We start from the raw sequence: 27,083 nt of genomic DNA on the forward strand, positions 1-27,083 counted from the left end.
AATTAGGTGTGATTTTACCACTTCGCTAAATGCCATGAACGAATGCTGCCATTCAGGATTTTTTTTTTTAATTGAGAATTAAGCCGGAGGTTTTTTTTCTCTATAGAAACATGCCGATACAAAAAAACTTGAAGTTGGTTTGCTTAAAAAGCTATTTAAAAAAAAAAAAATCACCTCAGTAGTAACAATTAATTAGTTTAAAGCGCTTTTTTTTTTTTTTTTTTTTTTTTAAAGTGGCACTGTGAAAGGACCGTCTCCTTGACACATGAACAAAAACATTGGCTTTCATTAATTTTTTTTGTACATTATCCATTATTTTAGTTTTTTTTTTTATGAAAGACATTCAATTTCAAATAAATAGAAAATCTAATTTCACAATATATTAGGTCTGGCGCTTTACATAATCAATGAAGCACAATGGCATCACGTACTGTACACACCATCTCGAACACTCAAATCATTTTATCACCACTTAAACTGGTCTGGATAAAAGATACAGGGGGGGAAAAAAATGATCATCAGCAGTAATTCCACACAAGCCTGTATTAATAATTGTTTTATAAAAAGCTCTGGACATGGAGCCCAGAGACTAACTAAAGGGTGGTTGAGAGTATAGAAAAATGTTAATACAAATGCTAAATCTGGAGACTGTTGACTTCCATTGCCACTGAAAACTAGAGCGGTTCATTGAGCACTCGAGAGATGTGGCAATAAATAAGAGGGAAGGTTCAGGGACAAGGCACTGTAATAAGTTGCGTAGTGTAACCATTGCAGTGGTCCTGCACAGGACGAATTTCAACGTTATGTTCCATTTTTAAATACCAGTAGCATATTACAGTGATCAGGTTTGACCAAAGAAATTAAGAGTTTGCGACTGGAACGACCGGTTTTTTTTTTTGTTTGTTTTGTTGTTGTTGTTTTTTTACCCTCGCCATGATCAACACTTCAGAACAGCTTAGCTCTCCAAAGGAAGGTGCTAGAGTTCATTTCTCCAATACTACACACTGTGTTTAAAGGAAGGGTTGTGTTTACAAAAGGGCTTTTAGCCCTCAGCAGCAGGCACAGCCAATACACTGTCCACTGGGTGCATGAACTCTGCATGTGCTGACCAGTGTTTATGGCACCTACAGTAACACCTATCACTAAGATTGCAGGTCTTTCCAGGAAAAAAAGAAAGCAAGGAAAAAATTAACCTGCTCAGGTTGCACAGGACATTCAAGCAAACCAGTCTGTCAGACTAAACAGAACAGTCCTGTATCCATACAGTAGACCTTTTCTGTGAAAAAGAGCCGACAGTTTTATACTGAAGCTCGCTACCCTAATCATTTCCTGCCACAGACTAAAGCCGGGCCTGTTTTGTACTGTTGGCGGTTTCTGGTTTAACTGCTTTCCTTTTAATAATTGTTCACCTCCACAAGGCTGTGAAATGCTGTCTGCTTCTAATTAGAAAAATCACACATCATGTCCACAAAAAAAACCTCAGGCCTGCAGCAAGAGACACCAGACAAGTTTCAAGACAATTTCAGTGTTCTTTAAATAGGACTTCAGCCGATTTCTAATCCTATTAGTTCATATATACGAATGAATCCCATCTCACGAATGATGTCATCATCAGCTTATTCACATCAAAAGTGGTTATGGAGGAGGAAGAGAAACAGGGAGCTTGATTTCATACAAGGTGCACTTGACCCTCCCACTCAGAAGAGCTGCTGCTTGGCTGTTCAGGGTCCGAGTCACATTTAAGGTCGTCTTCGTGGTGGCTCGGCTGAGAGGCGCCAAGGGTCTCGCTCATCTGGGGCACAAGAGCGGATGCAGATGGCACGTCTACACTCACTAGGTCCAGCTGAGTGGGTCTGACAGGCTCTCTTTCTTGCGTGCTGCTATACTCACAATCCTCTTGCTTGCCCTCTGCTGTCCACTGCTGGAAAGGCTTTTCTGTTGTCTGCTCGGCGCTGAGGTGAGCGCCAAATTCTGGATCTGAAGAAGTTGCTGAAGGAACCAGAGTGATGTTCTGAGGGTTCATGTCATGGAACCAGGCCATGATGTTGCCCAGGAGATTAGCATTGTCAGCAGAGTCTAATTCAGCAGATTCTGTGTGTCCAGTGGGAGTTGGGAAAGGGCCTCCAGTGGTCTCGCAACTGGGATTACCCAGAATATTAAAGCGTTGCGGGACGTTCTGGCCGCTCATGTTGCCCAGCTTTTTCAGACTATCTCCGAGCTCAAGAAGCTCAGAACTACTTAGTGCAGCACGAGGAACATCCACACCATGGAGCACCGGGTCAAGTCTGGTGGGCAGAGAGGTGCCGATGGCCCCCAGAGATGCCTCCTGAGCAAGCAGCTCCTGGGTATCTACAGCACCTCCGTCTCCCATGGCCATCCCTGACTCCTGCAGAGAGAGCTGAATAGCTAACAGGATGTTAGGATCATCTTCATCCAATGAGCTGTGGGGCTGCAGGATGAAAATAAGGGAGAAGATTTACTCCAATTGAAATTTTCAGTGGTATTAATTATAAAAAAGAGTCACAAAACTTACCATGGGTAATCCTTGCCTCTGACTACAACCAATTTGCTCTGAATCTGAGAGAATGGGAAGGTGGGGGGGGTCATTTAAATACTTATAAAAATTTAATTTCTAATAATGTTTAGCACAATTACAGTAATAATATGTAGAGTAACAAAATCCTACTAAAAGACTTGCGTTCTTCCAGTACTGAAATACCCTAGGCATAAAACACCTCCTGTAGCTGTTCTGCTCCTAGAAGTTACCTATATTTCTGGAGTTGGGCTCATCGGAGTCTGGTGTGTTACTGCGCAGGCTGGCCATGTCTCCACGCCTGCGCTGTCTGTGTCTGCGTCTGTACTGGAACTCTGCATACTCCTACATTGTAACACAAAAAAAAAAAAAATACAACGCACTAAACCACTTCTGAGAATCTGTTAAGCCCATGCACAGAAGAATCCCCCCATCTACCCTGCTGAAGAAAAGCCTGTTAAAAGACACGTTCAAGAGAAATCTAAAAACAACCTCCACAAAACTGTGACACAAATCCAGACCTGTATGACCACAGAATAAATGCAGGCTTGCAAAAAAAAAAAAAAAAAAAAAAGTACAGTGGCCATCTAGGATTGGACTTGTGGAAATTATACAGTATGTGGGAATTACTTGTTTTGTGAGACCATCATGAACAATGGTATTAATGTTAAGAAATTAGGGGGAAAAAATGCAATTGTTTCAATTATATCAGGTGGCTAAGGAACATATTTTGAATAAATGATTATCTTTTCCATATAAAAAATAATTAAAAGAATGTCAAAAAAAGGTGACAAATTGATAAAAACCAATTTGTCCTTTCAACACCAAAATATTTGCATGAAACTAGATAAAAACCTGAATGAACTCAAAGCTGCATGCAAAACAAAAGTCTAGGCTCGAAGATATGTTAAACTAAAAAGGTAAAAATGTTTGGTGTTTATTATTATACTAGTATACTCGCTTTGCATAACATAACTTTATATATATCACACCAGTAACCATGATTAAGAACCAGTGTCTTAATCTTTTATTGTATGCCCTTCCTAATGATTTTAAGAAGATGTAACCAATACACCGCGGTTTAAATCTCAACATGCCATATTTGAGGAGCTCCAAAAATCTGAAAGTATGTACATGGCTATTTCATGTATATGCTTGTAAAGGAATGGAGCAGACTTTTAACAATACTGAAAGTTTTTATTCTTCTTTTTGAATGGGCTCAAGAGATGCAAGTCTACATCAAAACAAAACTAAACTAAACTAAACAAAAAAAGGTAATACTCTCTCAGGCATGAGATCTTTAAGTCAACTGCAGAGGACACAACCAAAAAAAGAAAGCATGCTGCCAAATTAAAGTGCGAACAATGAAAAGATTGATGGAGTGCAGATGACAGGTGCCATTCCGTTGCTGATGCTGCCATCCCTAAAAATGGAAGAATATTGGGAGGGTAGGAGGGGGGTGGTGTTCAGTAATACCTGCCGCTGGCCTCCTGCATTTTGAATGTGGACTCTCGGATCAATTCCTCCGAGAATTGTCTGACTCCCCTGGATCTTTAGATTAGAACAGAATAGCAGTGGTATACCATTCAGCTATACATGAACATATTCAGACATCCAAATAGTGTTGCACCTCAAATCTCAGCATGCTCGTTTTGATCTATGGACCATTCTATACCAGTAAATCTTTATCCAAAAGAAGTACAAGTATACAAATAAATCAGAGAATTAATTAGGTATTTTATTATCTAGATCTGGTTGAAAGTGGCTTTCAATTATCCACAATCAAAAGCAGGTTTTACCCAAATAATACACTGGGAATCAAAATTCTAAATAGTTTGTGATAAGTTTAGCACTCCCTGTCCACACTGTTGCATTATAAAAGATGTTTTGTGTTATAGTATGTCTTGTCAAGCTTCTAACTGTATTAAACTTACCAAAGAATTGCATTAAATATAATAATAAAGAAGAGAAAAGGAGAAAAAGGAAACATCAAAGAAGAGACAAAATCTACATTTTAACAGAAATATTACTATTTTAATTTAGTTCTGCATTTCCAATCAATACTTGATTTTATATCATTTTAACGGCACTAATTTTATTAACGCACGAATAATGCAGCGCTGGTTTCTGTTTGACCATTTTTATTACAAATATAAATAAATATAAAATAGACGATATTCAAACCTTCAATGCAACACATTTATAAAGCACATCCTTTCTTTACTTAGATATAAAAAATAAATAAATAAACAAACTACACCGAGAAATCTTTTTTTATTCACTAAACATTTGTTTTATTGATGTCTCAAATCAGCACCAAAAGCCGCCGTGATGAACACATCCGGCAATTAAAACCATCCGTATGAAAACATAGCAAAAGTTCTGTATGGTGTCCTAAAGTGATTTAAAACACCATAACTACTTTAAAGCATTTACAGGAATATTTTGTCTTCATGCTCTATGTGTGTGTTTTCACTAATAAAAACCTACATTTGCATAAAGCACCTATATTTGTTCACGCCCATGTTGATTAGAGTATTAAACTTGAAAAGTTAAATTTAAGGTACATCTTGGACAGATCAATACGTGTGATTAAGTTGCAATCAATCACGAGTTAACTCACAACAATCATGATTAAATATTTTAATCGACTGACAGCCCATATTTATATATTTATATATATATATATATATATATATATATATATATATATATATATATATATATATATATATATATATATATATATATATATACATATACACACATACACACAGTGGTGTGAAAAAGTGTTTGTCCCCTTTCTGATTTCTTCCTGATATATTTTTGCATGTTTGTCACATGTTCGCTGGAGTCCCAAAACTTTAGAAACGGCTTAATAACCTTTAGCAGACTGATAGTTCTCAATTACTTTCTTTCTCATTTGTTCTCAGCATAATGTTTAGCTTTTGAGGCGCTTCTGGTCTACTTCACTTTGTCAGGCAGGTCCTATTTAAGAGATTTCTTGATTGTGAACAGGTGTGGTGAGAGAAATTCAACTCAGGTGTGATAAACCACAGTTTTAACAGGGGGCAAACACTTTTTCACACAGGGCCATGTATTTTTGGATTTTGTTTTCCTTTAATAATTAAAACCCTCATTTAAAAACTGCAGGTTGTGTTCACTTGTGTTATCTTTTACTGATATTTAAATTAGCTTGATTATCTGAAACATTAAAGTGTGACAAACATTCAAAAAAATAAGAAATCAGGAAGAGGCAACTACTGTATGTATGTATATATGTGTGTGTGTGTGTGTGTGTGTGTGTGTGTATATATGTATGCATGATTAATCATAACTTAATCACACTTTTTTTTTTATCTGTTTTCTTAAGAGTTTTCTCTCTGTAGTGGTAACATCAGTCTTCAGTTTGAAGGAGATAGATAAGAGGTCATAATTAGAGCTACTTTTACTGTTTACTTCTACTTTAAGTTTGAATAGAACAGTTAGCTAGGCTATTAAATGTCTCACATTTGTAAATGCACTGTCATCTATGATGAAGAGTAGGGGATGCTAATAAAAAATTGTTATTCACAGAATTAAGGCTGAGCTAAGAAATTTCACTCTAGGTGTATTATTTTTACTAGGCCAACATGCAAATGCCTTTTAGTTTACATAAGTCAAGAGAGGAGAAAAGAATTACCTCTGGTGATGCAAAACCCAGGTATTCCCAGTCCCATGTGCCCCCAGCAAAACTGTAAAAACACAAACACGATCAACATCCACTTTTTCAACTTATACGAATGGATGTCACATACAAAAGTATTTAAAATAAATGTGTAAAAAAAAAAAAAAAAAAAAAAAAAAAAAAAAAAAAGAGCGTTAAGAGGCCTGTTTTTTTTTTTCCAAGGAGAGCAAAAACATGGCAGAGATATAACACATTAAATCTAACAACTACATATCAGAATAATTTTAAAAGCAACAAATCTCCTCTGCACAATTTTCTTCACTATCTAATAGACAGTGTTGGGCAATGTTACTTTTAAAAGTAATGCATTACAATATTGAGTTACACCCCAAAAAAGTAACTAATTACGTTACATAGTTACTTTTTATGGAAAGTAATGCGTTATATTACTTTTGCGTTACTTGTATCTCTTTCAGGCCTTACAGGTGTAACAGGTGTAATATAGATAATTGCCATTAAGAAATAAGTTATATTAGGGCAAAAGACATTTCTTAAGAACAATAAGATGATCGACTAAATTTTGACCACAAGGCTGAACACTTTCCAGTCGCACTTCTGTACACTGTTTTTCAATCTGCTTCGCCGTCAAGAACGTAACTATCGTTCGTGTATATAAGGTTAAGGGTGTGGGCTGGGAGAACATACCTTTCGCTGTCATCACGTAAAACATCGTGCAATTCCATAAATATGACCTCGTGCTCGTCTACATCATTCTCTGCTTCATCATCAGCTTGAAACATTCTGAACGCTTTTACAAAGTTCACGCTATTATCAGTGACCGTGGCAGTTTATCTTCCCACAAAGAGCAAATGAGCTGTGAATTTGCTCTCTATCTCCACTGTGATGGCATCGTACATGTACCACTGAAAACTTTTATTCTGAGCTGCAGAGGTGGAAAGTCTAGGTGAAAAGTTTTCTATATTTCTGTATCCATTTCCATATATGCAACATTGCATAATGTTGCATATATTTAACATTACACACACACACACACACACACACACACACACCTTTAGTGCTGTGCTTTGCATGCAGATTTATTTATTTATTTATTTTGAAGTGGTATTTTTTGCAGTTGACAAGAGCTTTTCACCAACACATAATCTACACTTAATCATTATTCCTTTCTCCTTTTCCTCGACTATTTAAAAATAATAAGAATACTTCCATCACAGTAATGTAATGCACTGGTTTGCCATCTCCGCTTCTGACCAGCTTCTGTTCCCACGGCTCGCACGTATGAGTGCGCGATTCTAAGTGACTACGTTCATTTTAATTCAGTATTTATTTTTTTTATGCAAAATAATTTAACTGAAAAGTAACTCGCATTACTTTTTTTTAAAAAGTAACTCAGATATTAATGTGTAAATTTATAAAGTTTTATAAATGTATAAATAAAATTTCTAAACGCGCTACTTTACTCGTTACTCCAGAAAAGTATTATTACCTAACGCACGTTACTTGTAACGCGTTACCCCCAACACTGCTAATAGATGGATTGTTTGGCAATGCCAGCACAGAACGCAGGAAAAACTGGATCAGATCACATATAGATGTAAAATAATGAATATGATATGTTGGCTTCTTTTGGTTTAATGATAAACTGCTTTACTGCACTGCAGAAATCTGGGCAACACAGAAACGTGTTAAAAACCTGCGTCTTGGGGCTTCTGGCGAGTCGTTGGGTGCCACGCCTCGAGCCACAGAAGCCAGGAACTCCTGCCTCTTCTGTTGCACCAGGCAGGCGGCACGGATTATCTTATGACGAGGGGTACGGAGGTAGGGTCTGTTCACCTTCTGGGCAAGATCCTCCGTTACCATCTCTAGATCAGTCTGAGAAAAACAATGGAACTAAACATGAACCAGACCGCGTCCACAAAGCCTACTCTCCACTACTCCGCTGTCCTGCACAATGATCCAGAAAGTTTGGGTAGAGGTCAGTTTACCTGCATAAGTTCAAAGATCTCTTTCTTGGTGCTTTTGGGCTCCAGAAAGAATCCGTAAGGGTAAGAGCACTTGAGGATACGGCGAGTCTTAAGCAGTTCATGGACTGCATCTTCAATGAAAGTAGTGTCTGGGGCACCTCCTTCCCCTGCAATAGCAAAGCAAAGGCTCTTTTGTATCTAATAGCAGAGACCTGCTGCTCTGACAAGAAGCGTTTGTGTTATGAGAGTGCTGAGGCCTTACTTCCACTCAAGACTTTGCTCAGCTGCTCCATCTTGTCTTTGGCAGTTTTCAGGAGACGCTCTTCCAGCTAAACAGAACGGTAAAAGAGGACATTAGAACTAAGTGTAAACCTACTACAGTAGGAAAAAATGTTAAATCGATCCATTACCTGGTAGCTGTGCTCATGATTTTTGAAGCGTGTATAGTAGTGCATAAAGCGATCGAGTTCCTGGTAGCTCTTGTGCTTCTTCTCAGCCTGCATATGCAATTCAAACCAGAAATGAAAAACAAAGGAAAGTCATTAACATTTCGCTAAAGCAGAAATAAATCGTTCACACATACTGTATGTACATGTAAACAGAGTAAGCATCATTAATATACCTCTACAGTCATTTCTTTTGACTGCACTTCCACCTGCTGGATGACCTCGTAGCGAGTGCAGCGGTAATATCCTCCTGTGGATGAGCTGTGCTTCTTCCACTCCTCCAGACAGATCCAGCAAAAATCATACTTGCACTGTAGAGACACAACAGAAGGGGATGATGACACAAAAGTCCTAAAATGCTTAACTCTCTTGTTAACAGTTAACTTTCTCTAAGGAATTATAGAATGGCATGGTATACAGCTTGAGATGTTTCCTCAACAAGCTTTCTTCATACAAATGAATAAGCCAAAATAATGCAGCTCGTAATGTTCAAATTAACCTTAAATGTACTAATTATAAAAAAAATAAAAATAAAAAAATAAAAAAAAATAAAAAGGTAAATGCCAAATAAAATAAATTGTTACCATATATTAGATACAAATAATAAATATCTTATAAATAAACATAAATCTTATAAAAAAATTAAATTAAATTTGTAAAAATAAATAAATAAAAATAAAAATAAAAAATAAAAGGTAAATGCCAAATAAAATAAATTGTTACCATATATTAGATACAAATAATAAATATCTTATAAATAAACATAAATCTTATAAAAAAAATTAAATTAAATTTGTAAAAATAAATAAATAAAAATAAAAAATCAGCACTACTTTTAGAGGATGTTGTAGAAAATTAATTAACACCACCTGACTAAACGTTAAAAAAAAAATACTAATAAATAATATATACTAAAATTTAAATACAATTATTAGGAAGAAGAGCAACAAGTACTTAAGAATGGTTTGTAACAAGTATAATAATATTGATCAAAAATGTCAAATAATGTGTGGATGCTGGATTCAAATATTAATTTATATAATGTAAATATAATATATGTCTGAGTATATAACACTGATTTCAATACAGACATCTCTGCCTTGATATGCTTCAACCTAAAAATAATATCGGTCTATCTATCCCGTACACCTCAACAAACACTTCAAACAGTTGGCGGGGGAGAGAGAGAGAGAGAGAGAGAGAGAGAGAGAGAGAGAGAGAGAGAGAGAGAGAGAGAGAGAGAGGAGAAAATGAACATTAAGGTAACATCTAAAAGGTCAATATTTATTCCCAGCACCTCTTAGCAGAAACAAAAAGAGCACCTTGGCACACTGCATGTGGTTACAGCCTTCATTCTTCTGAATGGGAGACTTGCAGTTGGCGCAGGGTTTGGAGTTGGTGAGTAACCATAGACAGTTGGCAGCATCTTCATACGCCTCACTCACACCTGCCACTGCAGGGGGACAAAAAGCACAAAAATAGACCGTCGTCTTGTTTCAAGTACAGACACCCAGACAAGGCAAATTTTCACATTGTTATAGAACAAACAATTTTAAAAATCAAAATAGGAAATTAAATTGAGGACTTGATGACTGGATGAACCAGTCATGAAAGTCTTACATTCAGAGATCTCACAACTATAGATCAAATGTCATGTGACGCGCTACCTTACAAATGTCCTAGCATAAAAACAAAAGTGTGTCTTTTTAGGTTGATTTCCATAAAAACCCTGACTCGAATTAGTACCCGTTATGGGTTTTTCACTCGAGTATATAGCAAAGCGATACTCACATTCTTCTGGCTTCATGTCACTGACTTTCTGCAACCACATTTTCCATGTTTGGCAGTCACAGGGTTCATGAGCCTCCCCTTGACACTCCCTGCAGTGTCACACAAAAGCACACAAACACTCATTAAGATGAATTGGCAGGCTAATGAGTCTGAGAATGACTTGTTTTTGAACTGAATGTTGATGAGAGGGATTGCTATGGAGTGAGACAGTATAGTCACGTTGCTGCTATCCTAGCTTCAATAGTGCTATGAGCAAATGCCTACTTGGCATATGGAGGATTGAAGTGAAATGCACTGAGGTAAGTGTAATGAGGCCTGGCGCAATCAGCATTGGGCACATAACCGAGTGCATGTGTGCAGTTTGAACAGAAGGGATAGAGCTGCAGGGAAGAGATGATCAGTGATTTGCCATGCCAGGAGGCAAAATATACATATACACCACAGATCATAAAATACAAAAAAAAAATAACACATATGAATATCTTTCAAAAGATTGCCATTGATTTTCTTGTGCAAAGACATAAAAAAAAAGAAATAAAAACATCAGCCCTGCTTTTAAAATTAGAACCTGCCAGTGTTGTGGTTTTAAGATGGCAATTCTAGAGCTGTGGTGAGAATCAGCACTGACCAGCAGAAAAGATGACCTTTTCCGCAGTCCACAGCCGGGGCCTGGAGCAGAGGAAAGCTGTGCGGGTCGGAGGCGCTGGCACCAGGCCCCTGCCTCGCTAAGCGTACTGCTCTTTCACAGCCTGCCCGTGGGCACCACCGGATGGCAGGGTTGTTCTCCACAAAGGCCTGGCAGAGACCACCGGGCAACAAGAAGGAGAAACAGGAGGGGGAAAGAAATACATACACTCATATGAGGCAGAGAGATGGACATGGTGAACCTAGCCAATTTATATATTATAAAAATCAATATGAGGACAAAAGCAAAAATCAAATCATGCATCCTCATTTTACAACTGTTTCACAATGTGCAGTCAAGTATCACCAAAACAAAATGAATCTATATGCTCTAAATCATCGTACAACACAAAGCAGGGAGTCTTTGGAGAAAAAAACAAAAGTGGGTTAATTATAATACTAGCAGACAGAGACAGCCATCATGTCCGGTAGTAACCCCTACCCTGACCAGCAATACAGAACTACAGCATCCCAGCAAAAGATTCAGAGTTGTTATGGCAACATAATGAATAGTTATTGGGCACCCAGCATGAGACACATCATTCCAATGCATGTTCAGATTGCAGGGGCCGCGGATCATTACTGTTGTTTCCCCTATAGCTCACATTTTAGGTTAACGGTAGCTGTAGCCAGATGTCACATTACGCATACGCGAGTTCTTTCCGGGCAATGTGATTGGAACGTTGCTGAACAGTGACAAATGAACAGCTAGTGATTAAATTAAAAAGCCTGCAGCACTGATCAGTCAGTTTGTGAGATCCAGTACAAATTTAGATTTTATTACTAAAAACAATACTGTAAAAATTAAAAATAAACTGTGTAAATAGGAATTTTTATTTATTTATTAATTTTTAACAACAGGCTTGTCAATCTAATAAGGCATTTGTTTCCTAGAAGGCAAACTGCAGGATAACATAAAATGTAGCATCCATTAGTGCCGTCCGTGAATAGGCTATACCTTAATGTCGAACTGCAGGTACCGCTTGTCCATCTCCCTGGACACGACACTTTCTATAACCTCCACAGGAACCAGCTGGAAGCAGTCATATGCTGGGCAGAAGATGTTATGAGCCTCTCCCTCCTGGATCTTCATATTCAAAAAGCTGCAGGAGAAGACACTTCACTAAACAAATGAGTCTAGTCTTTAATAGACATATTGGTGCAAGAGTTGGATAAAAATAGCACAGCTGTAGCAAGGTAGCATATGGTGCACATCTTGCATCTAATCAGTTTTAAAAGCCCAATTTAATTTTAGTAGCGACAAATGGCCTGCGGAACAATGGGGTTAAAAGCGACCCTCACCTTTCCCAGCATGATCTGCAGAACTCATGGCCACACGGGATATCGACAGGCTCTTCGAACATGGAAGCAGCACACATACATATACCACACTAAGAAAAGAAACACAAAGCAAAAATGACAGTAAGAGGTTTTTTTAAAAGGCTGTGTTGATACACATCTGCTTTCCCCCAGTTGGCTTGATCCTGGTATAGAAGATAAAAAAAAAAAAAAAAAAAAAAAAAGTGATGCAGGTGTAAACCTACACAATATTCATGTCTCGAATGCCAGGAGAGATTAAGCCTTGTGCACATCACACAAGTTTAGATTTCACAGCCACCGACAAACCCCTCCCCCCGTATTGGTGACAACTCACTGCATGCTCCTGTGGTGACGGCTCATAGAAGGCGAGAGGTTCAGTGATGTGAGTTTCTCGATCTCCAGGCTGTCACACATGCTGACTTTTTGCATGTATGCTTGATATTCTTTATCAAAGATTTGTGTAGTGTGAGCACCAATGACAGTCTAAAAGGAAAACTAATTTATCTCCTGTCCCTGAATCCAGATCTCATCTATCTAATTGTGTGAACGAGAGCAAAATGTAAATAAAATAATGTTGTGCTTACACGTGGTATGTCGTACTCAAATGTTTGCAGGGAACAGCAACATTAAAAGTAAACACTTGAGCAATGATGACCAACAGGATAAAATAGAGCTGCACTTCTTTGCACTATTACTTCGGTTCTCTTCGCAGAACAGACCGTTCACACAACTTGCATCCTAACAATAAAACTTTCCTGGACATTCCATGTTTCCATGCAAAACAGTCACCAGAGACAGTCATTTGATTTGATAGATAGCTTTTGTGTTTATTTTCATGACAAGCTGTGAAATAGGGATTAGTACACACTATCTGGGATCCAAGTGAAAGATTTTGTGTTGGACAAGAGCCTTGCTTGCAATAACTTGTGTAGCGTGAACACTACACACTACATCAGAACTACGGCAATTCTAATCATGTGGCATGAGTAATTCAGCGATTATTAGATTTTGAAGGGTTGAATCGTGTGCACGCTTTATGAGACTTAACACTTGGATGCAACCATGCATTTGTCATATCAAACATCTGCTTGTCCATTTAGTCATCTATTAAAAAGCTTCTCTGTTCTGAAGACTGTAGTTGTACTGTAGAGTCTAAAAGTGGCCACTGTGAAAAAGACATTGTCTGACTACAGTGTCTGTATTGATACATTCATAGACTGACTATGCTCAAGCTACTGTCTTCCTAATAAACAAGGCGCACTAGAACAGAGCTATGAAGTTCTAATGGACTACATTGTGGTCCTCAAAACCGATCAGAAAGATATGGGGAAAAAAGAAAATTAGCGATACAGTTACCAGCATCTGCTAGCGCACAAGACCCACCACAAATTCACAAAAAAAACTCCAAGGAGACAAACTGAGAAAGAGTCTATCTGCTAAATCTGAAGGTACACTCAACACTCAGTACACTCAACACTCAGTACACTCAACACTCAGTACACTCAACACTCAGTACACTCAGTACACTCAACACTCAGTACACTCAACAGAGCAAAATGGTAAAAATGACAGACACCTCCCTCCTACATACATGACTCACTGAGACACCACATGAACATTAAAATAATAATAAACTTGTGTTGCTATATATTTACAAAATACAAAAATCGTGTGTTTATGGTTCTGCATACTTACCAAGGAGCGGTCGTCATCCGCGGGCGAGAGGCTGATTTCGTCAGGTGACGTGATGGAGGAGCGGGTGGTGCGTGGCGTTCGGGGTGAAGGTAGTGTATCCCAGGCATTGTACCCTTTGGGTGGTGGAGTGGGCATCTGAACACCAGAACGCTGGCAGCAGTCCTCGGGGTTGGACATCCATGCCTCTAAAAGCTTCTCTCTGTCCCAGTCTGTGTAGAAGATGTATAGTGTTTCATAAGGTGAAGAACTGTCTAATAGCTCATAGCACTCCAATATAATTCTAATATAAATCTTCCCTTCAAAATTAATTTTCTAATTACTTTAGTCTTCAAATTTAATGCAAAAAGATGAACAACCTTGGAATCCTTAATTTAAGAAAAACATAAAAAACGGCCTAGGGGAATCCCTAGACCTCTGTAGACCTCTGTAGTTATGAGCATGATATTAAAATAAAAGGATTTTATAGGGCCCTAACAGGCCTCAAAGCAGGGCACATGCATCACAATTTCTAATGAGGATATCCTTGATGTGCAAGTTTTAACAAGGGAAGCACAAAGTCCAGTCATATAACTTTTTGACAGTGCCGTTATATAAAATTTGCTTAGTCATCAAGATCAAGCTTAGTATGTCATGTACCAACCGTTGACGTACGTTCTAAACTAAAGTTGAAGTTTTTAGCCGAGCCACTAGAAGTGTATTTATGTTTTCAATTAATACAGTTACAATCCAGCCTCAACAAACTCTAATTATTGGCAGCCACCAGACCTTAAAAATAGTTCTATAACCAATACCAGCAGAAAAAAAGACTAAAATGTAATAGTAAGAAGGGGAAATGTAGAAAGATTTTGCTTTTTAGTTGTATCTTACATGTTACTAATATACTAACAAGTTACTAATATACTAACAAGTTACTAATATGTAAGCAAATAATCTTAAATATAGCACATGATCTCGAATAAAGTATACATGTAGAACAATAAATAACATATGTGGAGGTAATAATATAAAACATATGAACAAACGTTTTACTATTTGCGCTTCACATATCACTAAGAAGAGCGCAATAATAACATCCAATAGATTAATATCAAGTCCACGGGTTAGCAAAACATCCAAACTGTATACAGATATACTGTGTGTCTCTCAACAACAAATGCTTGTTAATCTGTATAATGCAAACAAACTTAAATTGATTATGTTAAAAAAAATGTTTACCAATTAATTTACCACGTAATGTTACGTATAGCCTATGCGGATGTAAAATCATCATACAACTAAATATTTTCAAGTTGATCCAAACCGTCTATGTATATATTTTAGCAAATATTATGTATAATGTAATGCTCATGTATAAGTGGTACTAACACACATTGTCTACCTTTTTTACAGATTTATTTTTGCACATTCTGAGAAGGCGAGACCCCATATTTTAACCTGTGCTAGCAAAATCCAAAGAGGACACACTTGTAATAATAGCAAGCAGAACGCTGGCTGTTTTCCCATGGGCACAACTCATCTAGAACAAGGACTTCAATTGGCTTGAACATATAACTGGAGATAATGAAAAAAAAACTGGCACTAGAGTTACTGTAACTTTCAACCTTTAACTTCAATTGTTAAAAACATACATGATCTGGATTAGTGCTACACATCAAATGTGACAAAAAGCAGAGGAATTCAGTTTTCTGGGGATTCCAGGGTTCAGATTCCAGTGGCTGTTGTGTTTAAATAGTTTAACGTTTTCCATCCTCCCGTGAATGATCGTGGCAGAATGGAAATGATCCCAACAGATATTTTAGTGTGACTATGCCATGCGTACCATGTGCCCTGAGGAGAGCCTCTGCAGTGAAGAGAGGAGCCTGCAGCATGTCTGCTGTCTCCACTATCAACATGTCCTTCAGCCTCCTCAGGTCCTGGACCCGCAAGCCCTCGTAAAACTGAGACACAATCAGAGACAGATTAATCATTCAGCCGGGTGTTCTACATCCTAAATCAGCACCTCCACCAATTACTGCCTTTGAATCTGAAGTGTATTTCATGACCGCTCCCCAAAAAAAAAAAAAACTAAATGGAAAATCTGGGCATTTTTTGTACCTCCCTGCGATCAAGAGCGGCGTATTCCGCCTCGATGTCCTCAGCGTTAGGGTCGGTTGAGAAGACCATCTGAGACTCCAGACTTAGTGCTAACTCTTTATGATGCTGCTTCTCTGCACAGTCACATGGTGTCTCCTTATTGTCGTTTTCAGCAAACAGGTCTCCATCACGCTTTACGAGTAACTGTAAAGACATTTATCTGTTAAAGGCATTGTGCATGACAGTATGTTTATGACCCTCAAGTAGAAACACTGAAGATCTGCAAGACGTTTAAAGAACATGCTCACCTCCACACACGTCTTCATCCCTGAGGCAGCTGCATAGTGCAGTGGTGTGTTTTTCTTGTTATCGGTGGCACTGACATCAGCGCTCTCGTATTCGCCGCGGTCCAGCTTGGCACCGGTCCACTTGAGGATCATCTGGAGGCAGTCTGCACGACGCCGCTCATCCTCGTAGGGCCGTGCCAGGCGCGGCTGGAGCGTCCCCTCTGCCATCAGGATGTGTGGCCCCATGCAAAGCACGTGCAGTGCAGTCTCGTTATGTATGTTTCGCTTGTTAGGGTTGCCATCCTTGCTAAAGAGGAAAGACCTGAGCAAGAAAAGAATGATGAGAAGCAGGTCGGGGAGAATGGATGAAAAACCCCTCTCTACTAAGATAAATAAAAATGAATCTTGCTCCATTTCTATAAAAGACCATGCAAGAACATGTGCTCTCCATGACTGATTATACAATGAAGATCCTCTAAAAATAGACTAGCGATTTAAAGAAAACGAGTATGTCACGCTCATGGAATCAATCAGAGCAATCCAGACTGGTGCAGAAAATAGGGTCACATAAACAAAAGCAATCTTCAAAGTGAGTCTGAGGTAATAAGGATATTTCCTTCTTCCTACTGGCTTTTAAACAAGTGTCCCTGCTGAGGTCACAGTCTGAAATTAAAACATTTCTGACACTGTCAAAACCTGGAAGTCAGATGGCAACAAATGCTTTTCATGATGTCTTTTACATGCATATTTTTTTTACATTAGTGACATTAAAATTTCTTCTGCTTTCCAGACCTGCCTAATACCCTACTTCTGGATGGAGTTATCTTCAACTAGAGACCATTCAGCTGAGAATAGTTACACATGAACAGCCTAAAGATCCATGAGATAACTGTGGAGGATTAAACTCAAGAACTATGAATATAAATTTGGACTGTAAATAACAAAAACAATCTGCTACAATGTTTCGGGGCTGTAACTGGCACTGAACAGTTTCGCATTCAATCGCCCATTAGTGAACAGATGATGACCTCAACAATGATAAAACTACCGTGAATAGTTCCATCATACTATCTTCAAACTATCCCAGGGAGCTTGTCCTTGTCTCACCAGTGGATTGCTCATTAGGGATAAACGTATAGGGACTTATTATGCTAAAACGTAAATTCATAATTTTTTTATTCCTGTAAAGCTGCAGTAACAATGTCCATTGTTAAACTTGCTCTTTAAATAGAACTGAAATGTGACAATGTGATTGAATAATACAGGTGACAGCCAGCTTAATTTATATCCACTTCAGACCAATTGACCCTAAGCATCCATTTTAATTCAACTTTTGTAAAATATAATTAGAAAATAAGAACAACTTGTACTGATAGCGTCGGAAAAAAGCATAGGCCACTTTGCATAAGTGGAAAAAAAAAAGACTAAAGAAAATTTTCAGGAATCCACAACTGGAACACAACATTTCAAAGTTAAGAACAGAACGTACAATTACACTTTTATGAGCTGAAAACCAGTGGAGTTTTGGGCATGTCCAAAAAAATACACACACTATATAGAAAAAAGTTTGTGGACACCAGACCATAAGATTCCTGTGTGTTTTTTCGCCTCTCTCATTCTACATTTAGTCCCTATTTTCAGTTTACATTAACCTCCACTAAATTTGAGGTTAGATTTGTACTCATTCAGGCTCAAGAGCATTAGTAATGAAGATTGTGGACCTTTAAAGAAGTAGGTGCGACCCCACGAACATCCCGAACCATCTAGAGATGTACAAGCACCATTTGGATTCCACTTCATGTGGAGTTTGGACATTGGACCTCTTTGAGTGTTTAAAGGCTCTGGCATGGAGAAGCTGGAGTTGGATCCATGATGATGGCAAATGTTGAGCTATTTTATGAGTTGCTCAGTAGCTCCTGGTTCTATAATCTCAGATGACTGTAAAAGACTGTAGAAAGTCTTATACTCCAGTGCTCATGTTAGTTTTTACTCTCCAGTGTTCTGTATTGTTTAAAGACTAGACAAGGTTTCTTCCTCATAACATCTAAGGAGTTTTTCCTTGCCACAGTCACCATGGCTGCTCATCAGGGATAAATACACATCGTTCACCTTAACTCTTAAATTCTGTAAAGCTGCTTTGAGACAATGTCTGTTGTGAAAAACGCTATAGAAATAAACTTGACTTGACTTGATGACAAGTACTGATGTAGTCAGTGGTCCAATTTATCCGGTGTTTAGTAGAGTTGAGGTCAGAGCTCTATAGCAGGGGGGGGTTCTAGTTCTAGTAATATACATTGGAAAGATTTCCTAAAATATTCAATAGAACTTATGAACTTATTGAACTTATTAAACTGGAGCTTATGCACATGTTAAAATATCAAATTATTCCTTCCATTAACAAAGCACTTAACATTCTCAAGAATTCCAGTAATCCCAACAGCAATCTCCTCTCCCTGTGCACATTAGTAAGAATAAGACTCAGTATTAGCGTGAACATGTATAATATGCTATGAAACAATTGCTCCCTTGATATAAGGACTGTTTGATATATTCTTTTCCATTAGATATTTAAAATATTTAATTTTAAACTAAGATATAAGAGATATAAAATTTGCAATATCTGACAAATAGTCACTGAAGCCTATGGAATCCAACGCAGAAACCCAGATGAGACACAGAACTCATAGAAGAGTGGACCCTTCCATTTTGCTGTCCAAATCATTTTTAATTTGCACATATTACTAAAGGCTAATCTCCATAAAACCATCAAACAACACTCCCACTCTTCTGGTATATGAATCTTTATCTGGTATTTAAATCGTAGAACTGTACAGCCTGGAGTTACACAGCAAATACTCTGTACAGTACTGCTACTTATAATACCAAGTGGAGTAAACCAAATATGCAGTTTTGTTTACTATTCCACTTTAATTACAGCTTGCTCAACACACTCTCGTTCCTCATAGGGGAAATAGCACCGAAAGCACTGACTCCATGCAGTTGATGTGGAGCGGACAGAAGGCCAGTTTACACTGAACAGATGTTTTGCTTACATGGTACATCCCTGTGTGATTTTCAAGTATGGGGTTTAGTTTCGTTTTTATGCAGCAGACAAACACAATCCAAGTGAAATGAGTCTCCTACATGACCATTTTAGGTGAAAGCACTTGGGCAGATGATTATCCTGTTGAACTCACACAGTTGCATATTTCACAATGCAAAAACATCCTGTGACACAGACATTGACGCCCCCCCCACCCCACCCCACCCCACCCTCCTGCTGAGTCCATTGTACTACAGAATGACAACCATTACATCCTGCTACTTGGGCTGGGTGAGGCTGAATCGCCCTTTAAACAACTCTCTAGTTCTTCCGCTAGATGAGGTCATGTCCAAAAATGCTGTAAGAAACTATTCTGTGACTTTATTTCATTTCTTTGTAGCGCACTGATGAACCGTCAACCAAGTAGTAAAGCAGGCAAGCATCAACACTCAAAGCAGTACAGGTTTAGAGTAATGGATGCGGCCAGGAACATCGGGAGTTTCTTCAAACTTTCTTACAGTTGAGCCATCAACACCTGGCTAAGAGCATAAGCAAATCCTACTACTATAGCATATCCTGTTGCACCTGTACAGAAGCATTTAAAGGTGAAAACACGGTCTGGATAATAAGCGGTTTCAAATACGTCAATCATATTGGGGGGGGGGATTGGGGGAGCTATAATAAATCTAGAGTAAAGACACAAATCCAGAAAATTCCACACTGGTCAAATCACATTCTGATATTAAAGTAGTTTAATTTTATAAAACAATAAACAAAATCAGGCCTTTGGGACTTCTACAAGAATAGGTTTACATTGGTGTCTATATTGGTATATATATTATATAAGTATAAAATATATAACATTGATGTCAGTAACAAAACCTCTCTCTAGGAATGTTGGGAAAATATAATGATATAATATTAACCAGTTCTATTAACAATGCCCCAATACACTGTTCTGCAATGTAGCAGGTACTGTGTTATTATTGATACAACAGTATGAACAGTTACTCAACGATACAGTGCAAAAAAAAAAAAAAAATTCTGCCAAAAGCTTAAATGGAACCAGTAAACCTTCTAAAAAGTAACCTTCAGATAAAGCAATCTTATGAGTACCTGAGTATCCGTGTCATTGCATGCCTAGCAGCGTAGTGGAGCGGAGTATTATGTTGGTAAGGCTCTCCGTATGAGGTGTTGGGGTCCAGTGACTCTTTAAACTGTGGGTTACCCTCGTAGAGCTGATAGGCGAGCACCTCGTCTCCGTTAATCAGCGCCTTTCGAAACTTGGTCGCTATATTCCCCATCGTTCAGCTCCCAGCTCTCTGTTCTCTTCACTCAGCACTACTTAGGCTGTGGATCCGGCATCGCGTGTCTCCTGGAAACATCAGGAAGATAAAAATGTTCCTATTATACATGAATGCTGAGAATGGAAACAGCAGTGCGGTCCCGTATCCAGTTTTAACTAGCCTACATTTTTACATGCTTACAAGCCAAATCATTATCCGGCCGAACGATTACCAGGAAAGGAGGAGACAAACCCCGCTCCAGATTTCCCTTTTTTTGTTTTCTCATAGAACCTCGGTGTAATCCAGTAAACTATCGGTGCAAACAAGGCCTAACATGTCCACACAGACTTTGTCTCTTTCTTCTGTTCAAAAATGAAGAGTTAGTTCTCCCCACTGAGGCCCAGCAGTATTCACAAAAACAAAGTCACATGCTCAGCCACATGAGGGGCCTGACAGCAGCAGATGCTGAGCATGTCCTACTTGATGCATTTTCCTCTACTTGCAGGACAGAAGTGCTTTAACCATTGAGCTAGTTTATGCAGCTATTGACGTTAAACGCACCTGGACGCTTTAACTTTTTACGCTAATTAAATATTTGTGACGCAGAACAATGCCTGGCCCGTAAAAAAAACGTATCTGCACTTTCAGATCATTAAATTCGTATTTAAACTGTATACATCCGAGCTCTGAGAGAGTACAGAGCCTTGTAGCATGAAGCATTGCATTTCCTGGAAGCGGTTCCCTTGTGCCAAACGAATAATCTGCTCGCTGATGATAGCATGATAGCACCCCACTGGCAGAGCAGGATGGCAAAAGAACAAAGTGCAGAGCACATGGACATAATGCAGTAAAATAACCGGTTTTCCCTGCTGTGCTCTACAGTTAACTGTAACAATTAGGGAGGCACCCGCATGAATAGAATGCAAAACCGATGGATAAACATGGCTTTGGAGGATTAGACATAAAATATATTTGTCTTTGTAATGGCAACTGATGTACTTCCGTAATCACACTAGTGACAAAGATGTACGAACACAGATGCTTCCATGGTAAATGAATATTCCTTTTTTAAAGCCCAGTACACACTACATGACTTCTGACCCAATGTTGAACTAAATTGAACAAAGTTTTGTGATTACTCTCTGCACAGTGTGAATTGTTCTTGTTTTGAGATCGAGTGTGAAGGCTTCAATATTTTCAAGCATCATTTTCAGTAGTGAAGTCCTCAGAGACGAGCAAGAACAGCTCCGAAATGCAAACAAGAGTCCAAAAAAACTCTAATTCATCTAATGTCAAGCGCAGCAAATACCCGAATCCAGTTCATGTGTCTGAGGACAAAGACAAGATTTAAACACAATAAAAATACTTCTGTAACAAATACAGATTTACTATAACGCATGTCCTCTTGGCAGAACTAAATTCTCACTTACTCTGTAAAACCTTCTTTTTCATGCTTCCTTACAAAGTCACATGACCGCTTTTACGGTGACAGATACACAGCCACCGAACTCCTGATCACAATTCTTATAGTGCGAGCAGCTCGGAGAGTTTCTAAAAGTTGTATAGTGAGCATTTGGCCTAAGCCAGTGAAGGAATTAGTATTACAGTATAAAACCACATGTTTTAGAAGTGAACAATCTCCATCATTATACTGACTCATGCACCACAGGAGCCAGAGAGACGAGACACTCTTTTCCTTCAGGAGCACTAGGGGCTTCCGGCTCCCTCTGCCAACTGCCCTCAACCCACTGGGAGCAGGTTCTGTTAGAGGGGCAGGATTCAGTTATACCCCTACTCATACCATCTGTCCACACTGTGACCAGTCAGCTGATGCTCAATCCTGCTTTTAGCCTGAGAGGTTACAACTCACATCCACCCACAGGACAAACAAGACCATTTTTGGGTAAATATAAAGCGCACAGATCTCGTCTCCTACGGAGCTGTTATTTGCGAAAAGGATATTCCAGATTTATGGATGCAACATTTGAGCTCATAAAAGTTGAACTAAATAGTTCAAAATTGCACTGATTAAACATTTAACGAATTATTTCGATTGTATTTTATGAGAAACTTACAGGAACACACATACAAAAGCACATGTTTTCACTTAGCAGAGTTTGTAGCGAATAAAATACCATTAAGGACGTGAATTGAGATGAACCTTTTAGAGGGAAACCTACTTTCAAAAAAAGCTGCTAATTTAAGATTTTAAATCAGAAAGACTTCAAAATCAGCTTGCCATAATATTCATATTTGTATTACTTAACATCCTGTGATCTTAAACTAATTTAAAAGAAGACTGCTACAGCTGCCTCACTTCTCCCTCCACCTCTGTTTCCTCAATGCAAACCTCTTGGTTTATAATAATACATAAGTGAGGCATTAAAAGTCATTTTATAATAGAGGAAATATTCTAGTATTTATTAAGTCTTTAATTTTTTAAGTCCTGCAAATCTACCAGGCATTTTATGGTTGTTTTTTCCCATTTTATTACTCATCAGTTACCTCAGGATTAAAAACTTGTGAAAGGATTTTGTCAAAAAATAGCATATGCGATCAAAACCCATCATAAAGTTGCTTCTAAGGGAGGCAGAAACGAGTGTCCTGACTGAAAGATTTAGTCTACAAATAATTCAAAACATCAGCCAATAAACTGTGTCTGGAAATGCAGTTCCGCTGAACAGACATTATTATATAATATAATTATTATTATACATATATATCAATTGAATTCTGGGCTGCAGTAAATAAAAACGCTGACTGTACAAAACGCCCAGGTCTCCTCACCCTACATCAGTAACTGCATTTATGAACACACTTGTGGCTGAATGAGCACAAATCTACACAAACGCACTGCAAAATCTAGTAGAACATCTGCCCAGAAGTGTGGAGGTTATTATAACAGCAAATAAGGACTAAATATGGAATAGGATGTTGATATGAATACTATACTCAGGTCTTCAGGACACTAATAAAATGTAAGTGCATGGAGTTCAGGAGTGTCAGTGTAGTCACTTACTGGCCAATTTATTAGACTTTAAAAGTAAATATGCAGTTAGAGACTGTAGTTGAATGTTGTATGGCTTTCACTGTTGCCGGTTTGTAATCACATCGACTACTTTGTTTTTATTTGCTGAACTCCAAACCCACCGTTTTTGCAATTTTGGCTGTTTTGATTCCTTAACTCTCACACCTGAGTGAGGTGAACATTATCAACCACTGAAATGATCCTGAAATGAACACTTTGCATGCAAAATAATCAGGGACAACTATTGCAAAAAAATAATAATTAGGCACAAAATATATGGCTATAGGAAATATAGATTTGCTTGTTTATCCAAAGTGAGGCAGACGCAATACAGACATGGAGGCGCTAGAGATGCAGACAGTACAATCATCGCTGATCAGACACACAGCAAAACAAGCAGAGCAGCAACTAACACACACACAGTTTTTTCGTGTCAGTCGCCACTAAACACAGTGTGAAAGAGAGAGGCTGCTAAATATGACGATCGGAGTGTGTGTTGGTGATCAGGAGTGTTACAGGGGTGTTATGATACAATCTCGCAAATCGGAAGGCCAATTAGCAATCACACCAAATGATCCACATAACTAAAGCTGTTATGGTCTCATGATTAGTCAGAGTGTATGATAAGACTGCGACCTCACTGCTGAATTTTTTTCAAAATACTGATCAAAAGAAAAAGGCATTTCTGTCCATTACAGTCATTTTTATCGTAATCTCTCTGATCGCGTTCGTGTCTGGTGGTGTCTCTCAAACAATTTCACAACTCTTCCTAAAATCATACGCCAGGAGCCTCAGTATTGCTGCACAGGACTCCACCGAAAACCCACCGGCTGTGTATTCAGCTACTGTTGGAAATGTTTCTTTGCTAAGTCTGCTGTAAGCACAGGCACATAAATCTGTTGGATACATCAAACGCACAGAACACCACACTATCCGTGGTAATGAACAATCCGAATTTTAGTTAACCAGCATTAACATCCAAGTTACAGGTGGTCTTTCGGGGGCTCAGAGCATAGCGCTTCCACACAGCCACTCACTCTTTCAGCTTACAACATTATACTGACACTGACAGTGTAGAAGTTGTGTGGAGGAAAGATCTCAGACACATCTTTCTAAACAAAGTAAACAACAGCTTGGCCATGCTATGTTCAGGTTTTATCACGGCATGAAAACTTCAAATTAACACCTCTGCTGAAAAAACCCAGCATGGTCTGAAAAGTCAAAACACACACTAACAGCAAGCTGAGAGGCCGCTGCCGTTCCATCGTCTTTAGATTTTTGACGAAACGAACCAATGCGCATTAAAGACTTTTTAATCCCCCGGTGTCCTGATGTCCGGGGGGGGGGTTCTGCAGTGGGCAGCTCAGAAATTGTTTCCATCCACCAGCTGGTGAAGACAGTCTACCAGTCTGACCTGCTGGGCATGTGTTTTGGCAGCTGGTAGCTGGGGTCACATTTGTAGAACTGCCGGGGTCATCGTTCACCTCAGCGGGCAGAGATACAAAGCTGGAGAAGACCTGAAAATGTCTGAAGCCCATAGAGGCAGTGTGGTGTCCTCCAGCTGTCGGTCTTCACTGCTGTTTAGAAACAAACTGGTTCCATTTCCTAGAAGAGTCTGGATTCTGTGTGTGTGTGTGTGTACGTATACAAGCTCTGCTTTCTAGCATGCCAGGTGAGAAGATCGGTAAAGCAACCACACCTTGGTCAACAACACAGCACTGGTACCGAGCGTCAAGCGCGCAGGAAACACACACACACACACACACACACACACACACACACACACACACAATAACACACGCCATCACACACGCAACGTTCACGTCCACGTCGTGAACCTCTAAAAGAAGAAACGAGAGGTGGAACACACTGATCAGACTGTTTCTCTCTCCGGCTCGTCTGGTCAAAGCGATGCTCAGATCACTGAAGGCGCTGAGATTCCTCCTGTGACGACGATCATCTCCCAGTGTTCACCCAGGAAGCATGCTGATGTTCAACACGATCCAGCAGGTTCCTGGGCCGAGGCGCCGGCCTGCCTGTGTGTACAGCAGCTAGCTAGCGTTACTAAGCAAAACCCAGCGGTGATCATGAACACTGACGGTTACTCCGGACATCTTGGCCGTTTTCTAGAATGGGGTCACGCACATAGCTGAGAGACACGCTGATCCACCAGCACACACTCCTCCACCGCTCCTCTCACCATCGAGCTCCATCCCTGGGGTCCAACCAGACCAAGAAGTGGGTTAACTGCGGAAAACCGACACCAACCTGCCCGGATCTGATACCTGCCTGGGCTAGCATGGCACCGCGTTAGCCCGCTAGGCGACGTGTTTACTAACAGCACAGTGTGTGTGTGTGTGTGTGTGTGTGTGTGTGTGTGTGCGAAAGCAAAAGAGAGAGAGTAGGAGTGCTGTCCTGTATGCTAACTTTGTATTTGTGTCAGTAAATCGCACAGGGAGTGTATGAGAGTGAAAGACAGACAAAGACAAAGACAAAGACACACACACACACACACACACACAAACATAACGCTTCTAACGCAACGGAAAGCTGTAACCTGAGAGTGGAGTGTGTGTGGCTGTGGTTTACCCGATGATCAAGAAAAAAGGTGCGATTCCGAGGGTCCTGCTGATCCGGAACAACTCCGCTAATATGTCAGTCATCAATCCGGTCCGGTTTAATCTCCAACACACACACAAACATACAGTAAAGAAAAGAGAAGAAGAAGAAACGCCTCCCTGCTCCGCTCTTTGTTGTAAACGAGCTCAAATGCGGGTGAAGCAGCAACAAGCGGCCAGCTTCACTGTGTGTTTAACCTTCCGCCAAAATACAAGTCCCTGCAGCGCCACCGCTCGCTGTCTGTCTGTCTGTCTCTATCTAGCTAGCTAACTAGCTATCTAGCTATCTATCTATCATGGGCGTAAATCCCGGGGGGGACGGAGGGGACATGTCCCCACCCATCCGAGGGTTGCCCCCCCCCAAAAAAAATCTAAATAAATATCGCACTCTCTATTGTGAAAAATATATGTATGTATACCTAAATAATTGTGTAAGTAGAAAAAAAACGCAAAAATGCATTTAGAAACAGTTGAGTTCCCCCCCTCCCCTTCCTCACAGTGGTTTGACCCACTGCCTGCTTTCCCAGTTCATCTCACCTACTCTACACACACGAGTCAGGTGTGTGGCTGCGGCTTAATTAATGTTGAACTCCGTTAACTAGGGTATTTTATTCACTTTAAATAAAG

At 39.2% G+C, this 27,083-nt stretch overlaps 1 protein-coding gene across 5 annotated transcripts; it reads right to left on the bottom strand.

The window, feature by feature from the left end:
* ankib1b (ankyrin repeat and IBR domain containing 1b) lies at positions 1-26,719 on the bottom strand. Of its 5 annotated transcripts, none has more exons than XM_046846840.1 (21): positions 26,428-26,719; positions 20,641-20,899; positions 16,503-16,803; positions 16,216-16,398; positions 15,941-16,058; positions 14,122-14,330; positions 12,409-12,497; positions 12,065-12,209; positions 11,051-11,217; positions 10,423-10,511; positions 9,954-10,084; positions 8,808-8,942; positions 8,596-8,682; positions 8,448-8,514; positions 8,207-8,352; positions 7,915-8,093; positions 6,216-6,267; positions 4,010-4,084; positions 2,767-2,878; positions 2,534-2,577; positions 1-2,449 (listed from the first exon to the last, which is right to left on the bottom strand). In XM_046846840.1, the coding sequence occupies exons 2-21, from the start codon at positions 20,826-20,828 to the stop codon at positions 1,670-1,672; spliced, it is 3,297 nt and encodes a 1,098-aa protein (XP_046702796.1). In that variant the 5' UTR covers positions 20,829-20,899; positions 26,428-26,719; the 3' UTR covers positions 1-1,669. The 5 variants fall into 5 exon arrangements, with proteins under 5 accessions (XP_046702796.1, XP_046702797.1, XP_046702798.1 ...); XM_046846841.1 differs by having other exon boundaries at positions 26,396-26,719; XM_046846842.1 differs by lacking the exon at positions 26,428-26,719 and adding an exon at positions 25,709-26,173.
* Positions 26,720-27,083: the final 364 nt, after the last annotated feature.

This window comes from Silurus meridionalis, chromosome 4 (assembly GCF_014805685.1).
Source record: "Silurus meridionalis isolate SWU-2019-XX chromosome 4, ASM1480568v1, whole genome shotgun sequence".
NCBI lineage: Eukaryota > Metazoa > Chordata > Actinopteri > Siluriformes > Siluridae > Silurus > Silurus meridionalis.

Coding starts and splice junctions, on each gene's coding strand:
- ankib1b (XM_046846840.1), bottom strand. CDS start 20,828: ATGGGGAATATAGCGACCAAGTTTCGAAAGGCGCTGATTAACGGAGAC. Junction 8,683..8,807: donor CAAAAGAAATGACTGTAGAG/GTATATTAATGA, acceptor TTGCATATGCAG/GCTGAGAAGAAGCACAAGAG. Junction 4,085..6,215: donor TGGGTTTTGCATCACCAGAG/GTAATTCTTTTC, acceptor TCTAATCTAAAG/ATCCAGGGGAGTCAGACAAT.